General features: G+C 49.2%; 1 protein-coding gene across 3 annotated transcripts in view; it reads left to right on the top strand.

Annotated features, from left to right (window-relative positions):
* The window catches only part of SH3RF3 (SH3 domain containing ring finger 3), a 410554-nt gene that overhangs the window by 306153 nt on the left and 85730 nt on the right, over positions 1-18671 (top strand). For all 3 annotated transcript variants that reach the window (XM_037807811.1, XM_037807809.1, XM_037807810.1), the window contains 2 exons: positions 5382-5482; positions 18186-18356. In XM_037807811.1, coding sequence (XP_037663739.1) covers positions 5382-5482; positions 18186-18356 — 272 coding nt within the window. The remainder of the gene's footprint in view (positions 1-5381; positions 5483-18185; positions 18357-18671) is intronic.

Genomic DNA, 18671 nt, shown 5'->3' with positions numbered 1-18671 from the left:
TCATCCTGAGCAACAAATGCCACCTCCAGGTCAGCACACTGTTGACGTCAGCATCACTGAATCGGACGGGCGTTTCTTGGGCCTCATCTTCCTTGGCCTCTCAGCAGCATTCACCGTGAGTGACAACTGCTTCCTCTTGGAATCCCTCTCTTCCCGTGGATTGTAAGACCCAAATGCTTCTGGTTTTCCTTCTGTTTATCTGGCAGCTCCATCTCCATTTCCTTTGCTGGTTCCTCTGCTTTGTTGGCGTTCCACCAGCTCTGTTTCAGAGCATCCTCCCTCCTCTCTGTACACTTTCTCCCAGGCTATCTCATCCACCTCCCACCCCAGCTTCAATAATAATAATAACTAACATTTATGGAGGGCTTATTATGATTTTTACATTACTTCATTTAATACTCCCTCTCAGTCTAAAAGGGGACATTTTCTTGTCTCTCAGGGATCTCTGTCCTTCATTATCCAATTTCTAAAGTCTTGGAAACCATTGTTTCACTAATCTTGTCTGGTTTTTAGTTGTTTCAGGGGGGAGGGTAAATCCAGTCCCTGTGACTCCATCATGCTTGAGAGCAGAAGTTCATACTCCCATCTTAAAGATGAGAAAACCGAGGCTCAGTGACATTAACTTGTCTACGGTCACATAGGTAGTATGTGTTAAAGGTAGGGTTCCAACCCAGGCCCACACACTCGAGAGCTAAGTGCGCAACTGTGAATCTGTACTGGCTCTTGGTTCAATTCTCACCTCTATGCTCATCACCCCAAGTCTGCACCTCCAGGCCAGTCCCCTCCTCTGAGCTCCTGGTTGGTGTCTCCAGCTGCCCCTCTTCTGCAGTGTTTAGATATCTTCAGGCACCTCAAACTCAACATGCCCAACACTGAACTCATGGTCTCCCCTCTAGTTCTTCAACTCCCGTCTCTTCCAATGGCCTCTGCATCTGGACGGTTGCTAAGGCCTGAAATGTGGCTCACCCTCCCTCCACAGCCTACAGCCCACGGATCCCTGGCCCTATGGGAGAGGAGGAAATAATGGCCCCCCAGAACCTGTGAATGTGTGACCTTACCTGGCAAAAGACACTTAGCAGGTGTGTTTAAATTAATGATCTTGAAGTGGGGGGTTATGCTGGGTTATCCGGGTAGACACAATGTGGTCAAAAAGTTCTTTTTAAGAGAAAGACAAGAAGGCCAAAGTCAGAGAGAAGATGTGATGATGGAAGCAGGGTTCAAAGAAAGGGAGAAAGAGATGTGAAGGTGTTACGCTGCTGACACCTTGATTTTAGGACTTCTGACCTCCCGAACTGTAAGATAAGGAATTTGCATCATTTTAAACCACTAAGCCTGTGGCAATTTGTTACAGCAAGGACAGAAAACTAACACAGATGGTGTGCTGGATAAGGACATGGCATCCTGACCCAGGCTGCCAAGTTCAAGTCCAGCCTCCGTTTCATGATTGCATGAATGTGAGCCATTTCCCTAACTTCCCTGTGCCTTGGTTTCCCCCATTTATGTAAAATGCTGATGAAAATAATACCCAATGATAAGATTGTTGTGAGGATTAAATGCAGTATTTCCTGTTTCATGTTTAGCACAGAGACGATCCCTGGCAAGCTCTGCGTGAGGGTGATGGTGGTGGTTGTAGCTGTTATTCTTATCATAGGGCTCCTCCCTGAGCTCGGACCCTCCACCTCCCCTTCTCCACTGGCACCCCTGAGCAAAGCTGCACCAGTTCAGGGCTTCCCCACAGGGCAGCGGGGTCAGCCTTTGAAGATGTGGGTCTGATCTCCTCACTGCATCTTTCATTCTGGTCTTCCCCTCACCATGGCCATGAAGCCCCACACACCTGGCCCCTTGGGACCATCCAGCACGCCACCCTCGTGGTGGCTCGTAATTCTCTCCTGATTTCTTCAAAAGTGCCATGCCTTTCGCAGCCTCGGGGCCTTGGCACGAGCCTGTCTCTTCACCTAAAGTGTCCCTTCCTCCTCCCCAGTCCCACTGGCTCCACCCTCCCCACACCTCCACCTTCTGCTCTGACCATGCCCCCCTCCCAGGTGAGGGTCCCCCTGTCGTGTGCTCCCTTGGCTCCTGCACATCCTGGGAACCACTCCCCAGAATTGACAGCTCACAAGATCAGAGGCCAGGTTTGCTGGTTCACCAGCGAACCTCAGAGCCGATTCCGGCAGTCAGGAAATCAGCAGGTAGACCCGAACACCTTGTGTGGGCTTAGCCCATGGCTGTAGCTGACACATGGTAAATGCCCAATAAATATTTGAATGAGGGAGTGACTGACCCTAAGATCCTGCCCACATCTTTCTTCAGTGATACTCAGGAAAAGCAGCATTAGGGGCAGCTGTTCTCCTTCCAGACACGTCCACAGGGAGGGAGGGGCTGGGGGGTGCCCTGCATCTTCTTTGTCCCTCCCTCCGGTTTGGCCCCTGTCCTCTGCCTGGCCTCCTGCCTGGCTTGAAGCTTGGTAGAGGATAATCACTGTAGTAAAGTCATCTGTTGACCGTCTTAAACCAAAATGATCACAAGTGTGAATGGAGAGCCCCTCCTCGTCTGTCTCACTTATAGGAAGAAGAGCCCAGAATCTCTCAGCAGGAAGGAATGTCCCCTCCCCAATTTTCATCCTGGTTCCCATTGAACACCCTTAGCCTATCCCTGTATGTAGAAATGAGACTTCTGTGTGTCTTCTGAATGGACGGACAGATCTGCTGAAGGAGGGGTGCATCTTGAAAACTGGATCTTGGTAGTCTTTGAAAATCAAAGGTTTTTCTCAGAACTGTCAGAGCTTAAAATGAGAAGTCCTTTGTGACTTCAAGTTACCTTGGAGACACAAGCAAAGCTACATTTTTCTCTTGCACGTTCTCATTCTGCCAGGTACTCCATTGTTTAGAAAAGAGGAAAAAACACAGTTTCTGACGTCTTACGGTTGCAACTCCATGGGGGTGGGCAGCATTAGTTTCTGGCATCTTTCATTACTCCCTGATCTTGGAGGTCCTTGACTACCCAGGGAGGAACTGATGGGTTGCCTGCAGCTCTGCCTCATTGAGTCATCAGCTAGGCAGGGTGAGAAGTGGTCTGTGAGTTGACAAGAAAATACTGCCCTTGTCCCTTCACAAAAACTCAAGGAAGTGGTGTGACGGTCAGTAGAGTTCTAGGGGTCGTGTTCTACGGGGATTTCTCATCCCATCTGTCCTAGTTTGCTAATGCTGCGGAATGCAAAACACCAGAGATGGATTGGCTTTTATAAAAAGGGGGTTTATTTGGTTACACAGTTACAGTCTTAAGGCCATAAAGTGTCCAAGGTAATGCATCAGTAATCGGGTGCCTTCACTGGAGGATGGCCAATGGCGTCCAGAAAACCTCTATTAGCTGAGAAGGCACGTGGTTGGCATCTGCTCCAAAGTTCTGGTTTCAAAATGGCTTTGTCCCAGGATGTTGCTCTCTAGCAAGCTTGCTCCTCTTCAGAACGTCACTCATAGCTGCACTGAGTTCAGTCTCTTTGAGTCAGCACGTTCATATGGCTCCACTGATCAAGGCCCTCCCTGAATGGGTGGGGCCACACCTCCATGGAAATATCCCATCCGTTATCATCTACAGGTGGGTGGGGTGTATCTCCTAATCCAAACGTTCCAACTTAATCCCCACTATTATGTCTGCCCCACAAGATTGCATCTAAGAATATGGCTTTTTCTGTGGGACATAATACATTCAAACTGGCACACCATCTTTGTGATTTCAGCTTCTAGTGACATTTGCTTACCTGAGGACTCACACCAGGTGATACGTTCACCTTCCCCAACCAGATCCTTGGGTAGCACCCACCCAGCCCTCTCTCTGGACCCGAGCCTTCTGCCAAGGGACTCCCATGACCAGCATCTCTGATGGGTTCTGCTCAAGCTGCTCTGCTCCCTTTCTATCTTCTGGATTCTGCTAGGATCTGTACCTGTCCCTTCTGCAGGAGCCTATGAGTATCCTCAAGGAAGAGAGGAGACCCATGGCTTCCTCTATCTGGGGGACAATGGACCCTACTCTCTTCAACAGTCCCTCCTGCCATCCCCATCTGTATTCGTTTCCTGGGGCTGCTGTAACAAATTATCACAAACTGGGTGGCTTAAAACAACAGGAATTATTCCCTCACAGTTCTGGAAGCCAGCAGTCTCAGCAGGGTTGGTTCCTTCTGGAGGCGGAGGGGGAATCCATTCCATGCCTCTTCCTGGCTTCTGGTGGCTGCCAAGCTCCACGGTGTTCCTTGGATGGATTATCTACACTGCAGTGCTCCAGACGCTGCCTCTGTCTTCATTTGGACTTCCTCTGTGTGCCTCTCTCTTCTCATTTTTATTTCTTACAAGGTGATGCATCATTGGATTTAGGTCCCACCCTAAATCCAGGAGGGCCTCATCTTGAGATCCTTTACCTTAATTATATTTGCAAAGAACCGTATTCCAAAGAGGGTCCGTTCACAGGTACCAGGTGTTGGAACTTGGACATATCTTTTGGGGGGACACAGTTCACCCACTCCACCATCTCATGCCTATTGATAGGAAGACAGGGTAGCTGCCTGAGGGGAGGATGGGGCAGGATGGGCCAGCTGGCTTGTGAGGGGATTCAGGGACAACAGTGGCCCCTCGCAGGCTGGGTCGGTGGGATTGTCCACGCAAGAATCACGTTGGCAAGATCATGATGTGCCTCAGATTCCTCTGCTCTGCTGTCTTCGCCACAGAGCTGGCCCCTGGCCACATCCCTTGAAGAGTTTAGCAGCACACGCCTGATGCCTGAGCAGTGCAGCCTTGACATGACTGTTCTCTGTAGGCCGTTCCAAGTCACCTCCTTGCGTGAAAAACTCTTGGAGCTTGGAGGACCTCAGGGTCTTAGAGGAGAAATGCTCTCTGCTCTGTAAATCCTGGTCACACTTTAAGGCCCGTCTCTCTGTTGTTGGACAAAGGACCGATTTTCTTTAGAAATTAATCTTCAGTTCCTAGGAATGCAGTTTTTAAATGAGCTCATGTTTTGTAGCATAGATTATTTTCTGTAGATATTCTTTAACAAACCCAAGAATAATTAATACAAGTTCTAAGAATAAAAACAGGCCCCCAACACTGCCTTCTTCCATGCTGAAAGTTGTAAGATGATTTTCTAGATTGGTCAAGAGGGGCTTTTGAAAGAGGCTTTGGGGATAGGTGGAATTGACCACCAAGCCCTCTCCAACAGGCTGAAGGAGCATTGTCAACAGCCCAGGCGAACGGAACCTGAGAATCCGAGAGCCCAAAAGGCTGGGCTGGTTCGTCTCGATTCCACCCTGACCATGTTTCTCTTTTCCCTGGGAAGGAGCTGCTGTCAGTGAGGGCTGGGAACTCTCACTCATGTCGCCTCTTGTCTGTTTCCAGGACTCCTCTTCGGCTGGATCTGCCACCATGGCTGTCCCGCGAGCTGGTGCAGCGGCTGGAGAGCAGGGGCCGTCTCCTAAAGTCCAGCTGCCCCTCAACGTGTGAGCTGCCATTTCTGCTTGTTGTGCTCCAGCATTCCCTCCTCTGTCTCCCACACCTCTGGCATCTCCCTCCCCACCCCATGCTTGGGTAAAGATGAAGGGTGCCTGTAGGGTTTCAAAATTTATTACCAGCTGGTCAAATGACTTATGTCCAGCTAATAAGACATGATGTTCTGCTGAACAGAGAGTGTGGAAAACAAGAGTCTAATAAGTTTATTTTTTAATATTATTGTCCCTAGGACATTTATTATAAATGTAGTCAAAATATTTCACAACACAGGCACTGGTCAATCAGGAAAAGTCATCACTGGTAGCCCTGGAGCAAATCCCAGAGGCCCTTAGAAGGCCTTGGGGTGTACCCTGGGCAGGGGAGAGAGGGTTAGAACAGCAGGTAGTTTTGAGAGGTTAGGGCAGAAGCTATGTACCAATTGCTCAGAAGTCATCCACTTTTTTAACAACCATCACTGTGATACTAGGGCACACAAGCTGTGTGTCCTACCTGAATGTTACCAGAAGACTCATCCATAGCTAGGAAGTGAGATGCTTATCTTGTTTAGAAAATCTGCTCTATCAAGTTACAGCTCTTAAATGATATGTGAAGTTTAAAATTTTTCCCACATGAAAAGTGTTCTGAAGCATTTGACTGTCATTTGGTAGTGACTTCAGCTGCCTGAATGACTGTTTAAGCTGGAGAACATGAATTTGGCAGACAACATGTACAAGGACAGAAAAGAAAATTCAGTAGATCTGGAGCAGATTAAAGGGGACAGTTAGAACCTGTGTTGCTACAGAACTGAACGTATTTCAAGCAAAAAAAAAAAATGCATTTTGGAAAAGCAACTTACTAAGCTTCAAAACGTTTCCTAGAAGTAGCATAAATGCACCCACAGACACATACCTCTTTTTCAGCCAAGTTGAAATATTTATCTTTCTCTAAATGCAGATAGGAATGCTCTGAGCATCTTCCCTTTATCTGTTGGGGCCAGGTTTATTACCACAATCAGCTTCACTGAAGGGAAATTGAAATTTACCTTTTTTTTTTTTTTTGATTTTTTTATTTCCTGAGGGGAACATAAATTTACAAGCTACCTTCCAAATGTCTTTAGGTTGAGATGCAGGTTTTTCCCAACACTGGACAGAAGGTGATCTCTTCTGACTTACCTCTGCCTGGGCAACCCACAGCAGCTTCCACCCCAAAACCACAAGAGCCAAGAAGGCACATGGGCAAGAATTAGTTTTGCTGGTCTTGACCTTCTTGAAAAATTTGGATATACGATCTCGTTCCTCGGAGGAAATAGATACATCCACTGGATGCTGTTTAGTCATAATACAATTCAAATGAATGATAGGACAAGGCCAAGGGTAACAAGACCATGAGCTCTTCAAGGGCACAGACCACGTTCATTCATTTTGGACACCCAGCAGCCAGCTGAATACTCGGCACACAGGTTCTCGATAAATGTTTGTTCAATGAGAACTGAAGCCTTCCCGTAATTGACACCACTTCCTGGGATGCAGAGGTTTCCCTGTGTCAACCCCAAAGCCTCAAGCTCTTGTAAGTCAGGCTCACTGGGGGTGCTCCCCTGGTCAGCATCCAAGAAGCCTTCCCTGTACTGAAACACAGAAGGTGACACAGCTCCAGGACATCGCTCCCCCAAGAGATGCAAATACATTCTCGAGGCTTCAATCATAAGAACTTCCAGGTGCCTGGAGGTCTTTTTAGCTTGGGCCAGAGTGTAGAGAAGCCTCTTTCTCCCACCCTCACTCTCCCATGGGGGACCCACTAGAGGCAAATAGAGTTCACTATACCAGACCAGGAGGGTGCCACCACGGCACTCTGCATCTTCATCTCACTGCCGCAGAGCGTGACTCTGTTTTGGTTTAGATTTTCATGCAGATAATAGGGAAGGGAAACTGTAGTATCAGAACATGTCCTTCAAAGTATAATAAGTGTTCTGATAGGAATGTGTCCACTGGTGACCTGACAATCATCTGAGCAGCCAATGATCAGGTTTTATGTTAAAAGTGTGTACCCTGTGGCTGTTCATACTGAGCTCAAGACTTACGGCAGGTAATATCACATGAGTTATAGCCGTATTCATTGACCATTTTGAAAACATGACATTTGAGATCACATTTTTTATTTGATTCCTGGGGAGAAAAAGATAAGCTTGACCTCATCAATTTATCAAGGGGAGGATTAGCCTGACCACATAAGCATACCCTTTAGCTCCAAGGATTTAGCAGCCCCTACCTACTGGGTGACGTATTCAAAGTACAAAGGTATGATTATTCTTTACCTGACTGTTCTTCCCAAAACAATATCTATAAGTCATGTTTAAAAGGCCTTTAACTCTGAAGCTGAAATGAAAAGTGCTGCCTTCACGCAGACGACCGCAGGGACAAGTGAGCTGCTGTGTGCTGGGGAGTGTGCAAACTTCAGTGGCCTCTGGACCCAACGGGTAGGGCAGTAATTGAATAACTTTGAGAGACCCTCATTTCATAATCCTCATTATCATGTGGGTTTGACTTCTACAGGTTGAATCACGTCCCTTGAAACATGACCCTGCATGATTAAAAGGCCTGATCAGTCACAGCCAGCCTCGCGGTAGCAGGATGTTTTTCTTATCCCCTCCTTTGAGCATATTAAAAGTTTCCACAAGCAGTGATTCATCACAGGTTCAATGGCCTCATAACCCAAGAAGGGTCTCAATTTGCCAATCCAGTGCTTTGAGGCAGCTTCTCATCTTTAGACACATCTACTCACCTAGACCCATTGCATTCCATGCCCTTTCCCACTTCCTAGGCATTTGGAAGCTTCCTGAATTTCTCCGTCTGATTCTAGGGCTTTTCTGCCTTGCATCCTGATGGACTTGCAGTGGCTCAAGGGGTTGCAGAATGTTGAGTGTCTCTTCTCCAAGGCCACACTGTAGGTCAGAGACAAGCTTGTTTGAAAGGGTTAAAGGTTGATAGAGAACACTTGTGCATCGGGCCACCACTGAGGCTGATGTGTTTAATTCTTGCCTCCACTTCTCCATGGGCATCTTATTGCCAGAATCAGGTAGTGAAGGAGCAGAAGAGGCAGGAAGAGAGTGAAGGGTTAACCTGTGGGGCTGAATCAGCAACTGACAGATGAGGAGGCCGAGGAAGCGGGCTGAGCTTACCTAGAATATCTCGTTCAGCACCGTCAGCAGCATCAAAGAAGTCTCCTGTAAGTTCTGTTGAATATTCAGATACTGGAGGAGCAGGAAAAGCCCAGGTGTCAGAGGTGGACAAACCTGAATCTGACTCCTGAGGTAAGAGGCCTCGCTTCTCCCAGCTTCAGGTTTACTGATGAACTGTGACCTGAGGGCAATGGTCCCTGTCAGCTGTTAGCACCTCAGCCCCAAGGACCTGCAAGTAAGATTGTCATCCGAGAATGAGACTTCCACCGTCAGTGGGTGAGGTTCATCACCTGTGGGAGACCTCGAGAGCTGCTGGCAGGGCCAACTGAAGCCGAGAGAAACAAGATGGCTTGAGCCACCAGGGCCTGGAAACTGCAGGATGCATGGCGACAGGGGCATCCCCAGCAGCTTAACCATCTTCCCTGGAAGCAGACCCTGAGACTGAGAGATGGCTGCAGACGATTTATTGGAGTGTGCTCTCAGGAGATACACTTGTAAAGAAATGAGGAAGGCAGGACTGGGCAGAGAGGCAAGCTGAGCTGAGATTGCAGCAGAAGTCTCAGGTGATCCTAAAGTGAGTTCTGAAGTCAAGATAATCCTGCAAAGTTTCCCAGATGGAGGTAAACCAGTCTTGGCAGCAGACTGCCCTAGGGAGAGGGTATAATTTTGGGTGAAGCTGTAGCCTGCAGGGAGGTACCCAGCACTGACGGTCCCAGTAGCTGGGGTACGGGTGCCATGGCCCTTAAGAAGGGATCTGGGCCCTGCATCACATACCCACTAGAGTGCTGCTTAAACTTTTCGAATGCACCCAAAATACCTGGAAGGCTTGTGGAATTCTAGGGTGGTACCCAAGAATTTGCATTTCTAAGTTCCCAGGGGATGCTGATGTTGCTGATCCAAGGACTGTGCAGTGAGAATTGCTGCACTGTTGCCTCCAGAGTCAGCGTTTATATGAGCTCTATCCGGAAGGGCTGTCAGCCCCTGTGTTGGCCCCAGCACCTTACTCCCATGGGCTTCTCAACTCTGGGAACAAGTTGCCTGGGCACCACCAGGGAGAACCAGCATTTGCACCAGGCCCTGTGAAATCAGAAGGGACCAGGAGGATTGAGTGGCTGCCACAGGCTGCACCAGGGAAGAGGCGAAAGGCAGGCGAGCTAGGGGACAGGCCACACTCCGCAGCTACACCAGGAGGTCCCCAAATGCACCCTATTCTCTGCTCTCTGAGCATTGCCCCCAGAGTTAGCCATGTCTGGAGCACCTTGTCAGTCACAGCTCCTGAGTGCAGTACACTCCCAGCTCAGGATGACTTAAGGGCCCTCCGAGATTGGGCAGGGTGCCCCTCCTCAGCATCCTGTGACATCCTGTGCAGAACTCTGACCCCACACTTAGAGCTGGCCATCTCCCCATGGGAGTGGGTGCTCCTGGGGTGGGGGTGGGGGGCAGGTTCAGCTTGCATGACTCTCCTTCCCCCACCGGCTGTACGTGGCTGCCGTTCAGCAGAGATTTATTGATTAAAAAGTCAGTGAACTTCTCTAGTTAACCTAGACAAGTTAACCCAGACAAGTTAATTAGCATGACTAGTTAATCTAAGCCAGCAACTAGAGCAGAGGCAAGACTCCTTACAGAAGGAATAGAAAATAACCTTTTATTTATTTTTAAAGACCCATGAGCAAGCTGTCCTATAAAGGAGAAGGGGTGTGAAATTAATGCAGGTGTTAAAATACTTTAATTCACTCCTTGACTACAGTAGAAGGGAAATATATATAGACAAACATGAGGGAATGGAGATATTACTATAGAAATAAGCAACTAATAAGAGTAAATGAACACCATGCTTGGGTATTTCCAACAGGCTGTACTTAAAAACAGGCAATGAGCGATGCCAGGCTGAGTGATGAACTGAGCTGCCAGGAGTGTTCTGTGTACCAGGACCCCAGGCAAAGGGGCAGTGGGAGCTGAACCCCTGATGTGCTTGGCCAGCTGCACATCTGGTAGGGGCTGCTTCTGCCTCGAGGAAGAGGAGCCTTTTCCTTATTTGCATGAAAGCCCCATAAAGACTGGAAAGATTGGGATGCAGAATGCTAGCTGAGCCAAATTCTCCCAGTATTTCCTTAAATAAGGTACATTTTTATTGTAGTAAGATACACGCAACATAAAATTCACCATTTAAACCACCTTAATGTGTACAATTTAGTGGCACTTAGCACACTCGCAGTGTCAGGCAACCCTTGTCACTGTCTAGTTCCAGAATATTTTCATCTCCCCAAGAGGAAACCCCAAACCCTTTAAACAGCTGCTCCCCATTCACCCAAACCCCAGCCAGTGGCAACCACTAATCTACTTTCTGTCTCTACTGATCTGCCCATCCTGGATATTTCATATAGATGGAATCACACAATCTGTGGTAAATAAGGTGAGAAAACTCTGGGTGAGAATCCACAGCGGTGACGTCTGAGCATGGGAGGTGGCCCGTGTCCACCCCATTCATGCGTGTTGTGCAGCCGCCTGTGGGCTGCTTGGAAGGGGAGGGGAGCAGTTAAGCTGCCAAGGACTTTTAAAACACATTAAGAGTGAAAGTTGAGCCCTGGGAACAACATGGGACAGAATCCTGCCGTCCGCAAAGACTGCCTGGTTTCGCTCTGCGTGTCAGCCAGGCCCCACGGCCCTTGTGCCACCTGCAGGCTCCGTGAGCGCCAGGGGGACCGTGCGGCTCAGCCCAGAGACTGTGTCCACACGCTCCTCTGTCAAGGAGTCGATCTGGGGGAAATGGGTGGCAAAGAGTAGCTATGAGGTGACAACCCCGAGGCTATGACTTGGAGCCGAGAATTGATCGAGGGTGGCTGCAGGCATCAGGTCCAGAGCTGGCTGCTCCATTCTTTGTGGTACAAATCACTCACCCAATGTGCTCCATCTGGTGCTTTGTCTTGAGTCACTCCGAGAGGAAAACAGATGCAGAATGACATAGTCACCCACCCGGGCCAGGGCCTTACCCCTCCGTGAGTCATAAGCCAGCCACGCAGATACCACACATCCAAGAATGTCGTGCAAGGAAAAGAAACGATCTGGCAAATCCATCTGCTTTTTGTTTCCCCTCTGAAGCACCCAAAGGAAAAAAAAAAGGGGGGGGGCGGGTTTTTAAGGTGAAGTCAGACTTATTTACATTCCAGTTCCCCCAGCAACGTACACCTAGAGGCTGAACTTGAAATATTTAAACCAGAGGAAGGATTACTCATCTGACAGAACAAATTTAAAATAAAGATGAAAATACCAAGTGCATGAGTACTCTGGTGAAAATTACCATAGCACCTTCCCTAAATGGTGGGTCACGTTCAACCAGTGCTCAAAGTAAGGGGAGAACAGGGCCTTTCCGGCCTGCCTCCGGGAACCCAGCTGTCACAGCACCCCTGAACGGCAGCCCCTGAACCCCATCCCAGCCGGGCCTCACAGCACTTCTTGATGCCTTGTCAAAGTCAGGGTCGCCATATTGTCAGCTCCAGTGGCCATAGAACCTGGCTCTGCCTCTAACTCACCGTGAGAACACAGAAAGAACCTTAGTCTTTTTAAGGCTTGGTTTCCTCAGATGTAAAGTGGGGGGGATTATAGCTGCCTCAGAGTTCACGTGGGCAGGTACCTGGTACACGGTGAGGGCTCGTTTCCTGTGTCTCCCCCGTCTAGCTGATGTCCCACCACCTCTGGGATGGGGGCTGTCATGGGACCACCCCGGGCAGCAACTATTTATAATAAGGCCTCAGGTAAAACCAGAGAGCTGAGCCCATGCTCCAACAGCGATGGCCACCCTAGGAAATGATCTGTATTAGCACCAGAGGGTGTCGTGTATCACTGGGCATTTAAACAAATAAAATATCTTAAATTGTGAAGGAACTATCAACTTCATACTCCTAAGAATCTGGACTTCCCGTGTGAAGAGGCAAGATGTAATATAAAATTCAAATCAATTTCTTTTTGCAAATGAAGCTGAATGACACCATCCTCTCAGCACACCCTGTCCTGAAAGGATTGGAGGAAAGTTGGGGGGGGTGGGGGGAGGCAGTTAATGGCTTTTAGCAATGTGGGTGGGTGCTTTTAGTCAAAATTGAACAAATTGGGCAGCAGATGTTTGGCCACGTTCACCTTTTTGTTGTGCATTATCTTGCCTCACTGGGAACCAAGTCTGTGTTTATTTTTAAATAAAAATGGAATTTTGGAAGAATCATTTTTGACTTGAAGATCTTAGCTAAGATGTCTTTAGGCCCACAGTATATAGACTCTTCATTTTTAGTTGAGTGTTTATTCCTTTGAATGACTTAGGGTTCCTAAATGTGAAGTGAAAGAGAATCAACTCATTCCCAAAGGTGATTAGCTTTCAGTTATTTAATGGCTACTCCCCTGGGATTGCAAGCATGACTTGCAGACAATTCACATGGCTTGTTGGGTATTTATCAAAGTTACTCACTCGTTATTTATTTTTAAAACCTGGAGCATGAGTTGGGCACCTTGAAAGGTAGATGCTGGTTGGTACTGCTCCCTGAGCCCAGGTGGGGGCAGGTGTGGTTCCTGAGGTTTTGTGGCTGCTGAGCCAACAGTGCCTGAGCCTCTGTGTCCTCTCTCTGGTGGGGACAGCTCTTATGTGGTCAGGTGACTCAGAGACCACTCACTCCTGCCCCAGGACAGGAGGTCAGGATTCAGAGCGGGGGTCCCTTACTTCACAGCCTCAGCACCCCAAGGCCCACCCCAGCTGATGGGCCATGTCAGAGACCCAGTGAAGGGGCCCTGGGCCCCCGTTACCCAGGCTCCTGCAGGCTGCAGGGTAGGAGGAGAGCTCAGAGAAGGAGGACTCTGCATATTTCCAGGCCTCCTGCTCTGCTCCAGGTAGAGTGCTCCCTGACATTTTCAGTACTGCAAAAACCCGGCTGCTTTCTCTTCTCCTCTTTGACTTCTTTCTCATCCCTCCCTTGTGCTTTCAGTTGTTCTGCATCCTTTCTCTTCCACTCGCCCCTTCTCTGCTCTTTCTGTCTTTGTGATCCTCCATGCCGACTCCGTTCATGGACTCCCACTCTTCCTGACCTCCTTGCCCTGTCTTTCATACTCGGCTTGTCCTTTTGTTTTCTTCCCCTTCCTTTCTGGAGACTTGCATCCTGCAGTCCTCCCCTCATCCCCACCCTGTTCTTTGCCTTTCATTCATCCTTCCTATGAGCCTTTCCCCATGGCCCCCATCTCCCATCTCCTCCTTTCAGGGTCCTGACTCTCAATTCTGACCTCAGTGAGAAAAACCAAAACCAAAAGCATACTGACTCCATGCTTATCTTTACATGCAAGGTCAGCTGGCAGAGCAGGGGGCAATATGAAATGGTTTACACACACACACACACACACACACACACACACACAGTTTTCCCTCAACAATCTTAACCTTGTTCTCAAAACCAGAGCCCCTATTTTACTCTTCTTTCAACAAATATTTCTTGAGAACCCCCTGTGTGCCGGACGACATTCTAGGAGCTGGGATAGCGCAGAGTAAAAGCCTGGCCCTCAGGAGGCATTCCGTCAGGTGGGGGGGCACGGAGGGATGAGCGATGGGGGCTCCAGGTAGAGGGAAGTGAGCGCAAAGTTCTGAGGCAGGAGCGTGTTTGATGTATTCACAGAACAGCGTCCCTGAGCCAGTGTTTGCTGAGACACAGCCAGAAGACATAGGTGTGGTCCACTCCCCCTGGGACCCTGCAACCTGAGGCTAAGTTTTCCCCCTGAGTCTGATTTCCAGCAGAGCACAGCCCCGTCTTTCCCTCACCATCAGGCGCCCCTCAGGGGACTTTACAGCTCAACAGGCCAAGATTCCCGCTGGAGGACGGGAAGGCAGCTGTTCTGTCACAAGAGGATGCAGCTCCTCCAAATTCCACAGGCCCCACCTGCGTGCAGTGAGAAGTGGGGAGGAAAGAGAGGAGGAGAAGGGCGTTTAGACTCTGTGTCGTTCAACTCATAGCAACAGCCTCTGCGGAAGTCAGCCCCTGCCACTTGAAACCTCCATGTGTGAAAGGGTCCATTTGGAAAAGGTCTTCCATAAAGCAACGCTCACAGTGGGACAAAAACGAACTTGGAGGGGAGGAAGCCTTCTGCATATGATTTCAATGAAATACAATGCTTTCCTTATTAAAGCGTTTGATGATGAGCATGACACAGTGCAGGCAAGAAGTGAACGAGGCTTGGCGCTTTTGTCAGAGTCGGATCAAACAGAGAAGCCCCTCAGACTGTTACTTTGGGACACCAAAGCATGATGGCCACAGCAGTCCAGTCTTCTTGTGAAAGCGGTTGATGGTGGCAAGCAGCCTGGGACCCAGATGGAACAGGAAGGAAGAGGCGTCGGCCCCACAGGCTGGCAGTCAGTGGGCCCGTGGGGACTCAGTCTCCTGGGGTCTGGAAATCGATGGCATGGCTCCCTGCAAGCCAGGCACAGCAGAATACCTCCATGTTGGCCTTGGCTGGCCCAGAGTAGCTGGTCCTTGGCACAGGATGGCAGAAGGGCCCGATGCAGCTTGTGGCCGACATCTCTATCTGTGCCCACCAGCCTCTGACCAGGACCCAGTGGGGAATGGGACGGAATCCTCGTTTCCAGCAAGCTTTGTTTAATGTGCTTTGGCTTGTCCTTGGCCTCCTGTTTCCCATCAGGCAGCTGATGAGACCTCCGCGTTGTCACCTGATTATGCACATGTAACAACGGCAATGCGAATGGTTTCCCCATCTGGTGACTAATGAACTATAATTATTTGATTAGGTCTGTGTCACGTGCACGTGCTCATCAGCCCCAGCGAGCCCCAAGGAACCATTACCCCGTGCTTGGTATTCCGCTCATTACCACTGCTTATTTACTGACCACAGGATCAGAAAGATTGTTCTGACATCATAAAGAGACAGAATGAGGCAAAATTAAACAGGATTTATGCTTCAATTATATTTCCTTGAGAACAGGCGTGAAAAGTCGTGCATCACTTTTATTGGTTTGCAAGCCTCCCACCATCACAGCACTCTTTTCCCCTTTCTTCTTCTTTTCATTTTTTGTTTGCCTCGGCTCAGATGAGATGCGTGGGAAGCCCTCCTCGTCCCCACACGAGGCAGCCCCCTGCGGAAGAGCGCGCCGGCTTTTGTTGTGTAAATGCGGTTTTGTGCGACTTCTCCGTTTATCGTAATTCCTCTATTGCCGTCAAAGTGCTCACTAAGAATCAACAAATGTGAAAACAGAATGATAAGACCTTAGGTTCTCTTTTATTTATCACCTGGGAAAAGTGTCGGAAATGTGAATATTTATGCCCAGCAAGACCGAGGTTGTGAGCAGCCACATTCCGGATTAGGCCTAGTAGACAAGCTGCAGCCTGCCCTTGAGTTCCCCCCGCCCATCGAGTGGTGCAAAGATGGCGCCCACATCCTGCTTCCGCTTTGTGATGTATGTGACAACCCTCTGTATTCACCAATCATGCTTGTATGCGTGGCGTTTGCCCATTGGATATACGTAAGGTTTATAAGAAAGTTCCCGGGCAGAGCTCGGGGAGACAGCCCACAAGGAGCCGCGCCTGACGGCCGCATCGAGGTTGTTCTCCCCCGAGGCGTCTTGCCCCGGGCGGAACCTGTAAAGAGGATGATTGCCTAGTTCCATTAAAAGCCTACATGCTTCACTGCTGCGAGTCCAGAGTGATCACGAGTGCGTCGGGTAAGACATTGTCCGCACCCTCTCTCCCCTTATCTCTCTGGTCCCCATCGCCGGCCGACCGAGGACTCGAGGCGGGGCGGAGAAAGCGCCGGACACGAGGTGTCCTCTCTGGCGATAGCTTTGTTTATCCTCCCAGAAGCCCAGCAGTCATTCCAAATTTCCAGTGTTTATCTCTTCAAACAGTGAAGGAAGTAAAGGTTTCAGTCACCCTCTTATCCTACACGATGTCCCCACAGGAAGAGAGGGTAAAGGGAGGCAAAACTAGAAACGAAGGAAATTAACAGGGCTGTAGTTGAACAAAAGCAGAATGCACGTGTGGCATGCAGGATTCAGAAGTTGGAAAGGGGCAGCAGAGTTTATTTTATTTCAAGGTCAAGAAATCTTTAGTCTCTATAGACTCTCATTCTGTTCTAGCCTATTCCTCACAAGGCCTCTCAGACCAGGAGGCCTGGTTTGGGCTGAGCTGAGCCCTAGTGAGCCAAGTCCGGTTCTGTGGTCAAGTCAGGAGGGTGTGCTTGGATGGCCGGAGCATCCTCAGACCTGCACATCTTCTAGCTGTGCAGAAGCCCCCAGGACCCCGTGGCCCCTGGAAGGAAATCAGACACAGCCAAGTAGCCCCATGCTGGTGCAAGATTGAGAGATGACATTTCTTTAAAATTCATCTTACTGAATTTTGGGGGGCTTATTGAACTTAAGTCCCCACCAACTTTCCTGGCTGAGTCTTATAAGCAAAGGGTGTTGTCTGATGCAATTCTCAGTTCAAAACCAACCCTATCCCAAACCCCAAAAGTAGCAAAGCACTGTTGCAGGCATTATCCCATCCTCATAACTATCCTGTGAGGTTGGGGATTCAGGTATTTTACAAGAGAGATGCCAGGAAGGGAAGGAGGTTTTGCTCAGGGTCATGGGCCTAGTTAGCAACAAAACTTCTAAACCTAGACCAGGATTTTCACCACTGAATTTGCATAATTTGATCTCTGATCACCTGCAAATAAAAGTACAATTCAAATAACTATTCATGGTACAAATTTTACAAGAAAGAATAGGAGCAAAAATTCCCTAATTAGACAGCCTTCTCTTTAAAAATGCCTCTGAAGTCTCTTCCAGCTCAGATGTCTTAGATTCTAAGCCAGGCCCCATGTTAGAATAAACGAGAAAAGACCAACCCAGTGCCTAGTCAATTCACACTTGGTTTTCCTTAAGGTTTTCTCTTGCCCAGACCAATGGCAGTAGATAGTGTGGAAGAGTAGGAAAAAATTGTGGGGTCCAAAGACCCTACCCCCAGGGATATTCTAACACATGCTATGGGCCATGAGCGACTCAACCTCCCTGAGCCTGTTTTCCCATCTACAGTGGGAAGGTGACAAATGACAGCCCTGCCTTCCTGGAATCAGCACAGGGTTGTGGAGTGACTTTGGGCTCTAGGATCAAAGAGATGGTGCTGCAGAGGCCCCAGCTCTGTCCTTTCTCTGCTTTGTAACTGTGGGCGCATTCGTTGCACTCTCAGAACCTGGTTCTTCAGGTGTAAAATGGCAGTAATTGTGCGTACACGCAGACTTAGGTTGTGCAAAAGCACCTTGCCCAGGTGCTGGCCTCTGACAGGTACCCAGCAAACATCCCTTTCTCCCTTCCTTCTTGTCTACCTCACGGGCTTGTAGTGAAGATTGAGCCAGATGAGGTGTGCGTATGCTCTGCTTTAAGGTGCAGACATTAGCTACTCTTTCTAGGATGATGAGTCCTCAAGTATACCCAGGTGACGTCAGGCCCCCCAGTGTCCCCCCCGTCCCCCCTCCTCCCTGTAAACAAATCCATTCATCCTTGGCCCTGTGTCTTCTACTCTCAGGTACTTGGCGCTCTATGCCTACAAGCCCCAGAAAAACGACGAACTGGAGCTGCGCAAGGGCGAGATGTACCGCGTCACCGAGAAGTGTCAGGACGGCTGGTTCAAGGGGACATCCCTGAGGACTGGGGTCTCCGGGGTGTTCCCCGGCAACTACGTGACCCCTGTCTCCAGGTGAGGGGCCAAGCAGGCCTGTCTGTTGGCTGCTGTGGGAGAGGAGGGGCAGGCCTCCCACACATTCTGCCCATTCCTAAAGATTATGCTGTGGTCCCGATGATCCAAAAAAAGGAGGAGCCAGAAGGCAGCAAAGCTCACGTGCACTCTGAGGTCTCCTTGCAACCTAAGAAGGTTTAGACAGCATGGGGAAAAGTTGGCAGCAGTTTTACCTTCTTAATTGGGTTTTGCTTGGTTTGACCTCAGCACACACTGGCACCCTAACGGAGAAGAATGGGAATAGAATGATCTGGAGTCTGGGCAGCAACACTAACC

This window comes from Choloepus didactylus, chromosome 17 (genome assembly GCF_015220235.1).
Source record: "Choloepus didactylus isolate mChoDid1 chromosome 17, mChoDid1.pri, whole genome shotgun sequence".
Classification (NCBI taxonomy): domain Eukaryota; kingdom Metazoa; phylum Chordata; class Mammalia; order Pilosa; family Megalonychidae; genus Choloepus; species Choloepus didactylus.
Note: the sequence above shows the minus strand (reverse complement) of the source record. Positions and strands in the feature narration are given on the sequence as shown.